This window comes from Asparagus officinalis, chromosome 3 (genome assembly GCF_001876935.1).
Source record: "Asparagus officinalis chromosome 3, Aspof.V1, whole genome shotgun sequence".
NCBI classification, from domain to species: Eukaryota; Viridiplantae; Streptophyta; class Magnoliopsida; order Asparagales; family Asparagaceae; genus Asparagus; species Asparagus officinalis.
In genome coordinates this window covers 51,226,143-51,227,143 of record NC_033796.1, presented here as the reverse complement: position 1 = coordinate 51,227,143, position 1,001 = coordinate 51,226,143, and the positions used below count along the sequence as shown (strand labels likewise).

General features: G+C 33.4%; 1 protein-coding gene across 1 annotated transcript in view; it reads left to right on the top strand.

Moving 5' to 3' along the window:
* LOC109834095 (flavin-containing monooxygenase FMO GS-OX-like 9) overlaps positions 1–313 on the top strand; it is a 3,738-nt gene extending 3,425 nt beyond the window's left edge. Inside the window, 1 exon segment of the mRNA XM_020402006.1 lies at positions 1–313. This exon segment is cut by the window's left edge and continues 11 nt beyond it. Within this exon segment, the coding sequence (XP_020257595.1) occupies positions 1–93 (93 nt within the window). The 3' untranslated portion in view covers positions 94–313.

The following is a 1,001-nucleotide window of genomic DNA, read 5'->3' as shown; positions in this document are numbered from 1 at the left end:
TATCGGGACACTTGCGACGATCATGAACTACTTCAATCGGCACATCAAAGCCCTCACTTTATGCAGCTAGATCCTGATCATATTGTCCTCTGAAGGACCACAATATCTTCAAGAATTGTTCGATTAAGTTATTTATCTTTTTTTTAATTAGCTATCCACAATATGCAATTGAATTGGCCTTTAGATATCTCATAATGAAAAAGAAAAAGATCAAAATACAATGTAGTTCAAATTTCATACTAGCAACATATTATTGAATTTTGGCAATGTCATTTTAATTGAAACTTGTTGGGACGAACACTATGCCCCTATTGTTAACAACTAATATTTCACAAGGTTATTATGATTCAATGGACATTCATGATGTTGAAAATGGCTTGGTCATAAAAAGATTGGATGAAGCTTCTAGTAAACACAGAGCTACAACATTTGACGGGAGAAGCAAACTCTTTCTAAATTTGAGATTAATAGTGAGATTAGAGTCCATTCATATTTCCTCAAATAAGAACTTAATGAAACATATCCAAACAGAGGGTCACAAAGCATTATTACAGAAATGATATGTTTTAGCCCAAATATTAAAGTTAAAACCCTTCAAACTGCTCAGAAGACCCAAGTCAACCGCTTTAATAAAATGAAACTCGAGCCTATCAGAATAGGTATGCACTAAAGCTGGGTATAAGCTAATGGAAATGGGCATGCATCTTTTAGCATAGACCACACTACAAAATTCCAGTTACTCATCTCAAACCACAAAAATTCGATGTAGGTCGAAATCAATCAGATCCAAATCATCTCCTATTAGTCTAACGAGAAGTAACCACTAGAATTGACAAAGGTCAAGCCTCAATTTCGCCCATCTTCGTATACCCGAGTACCATAAAGGGATAATATCAATTAATCTTGATTGGTCCAAATTAATGTCTTTCCTAAATATAACAAATCTCAATAAAAAAACAAACTATAGCTATAACTTATAACAACGATAAATCAAAATGCTA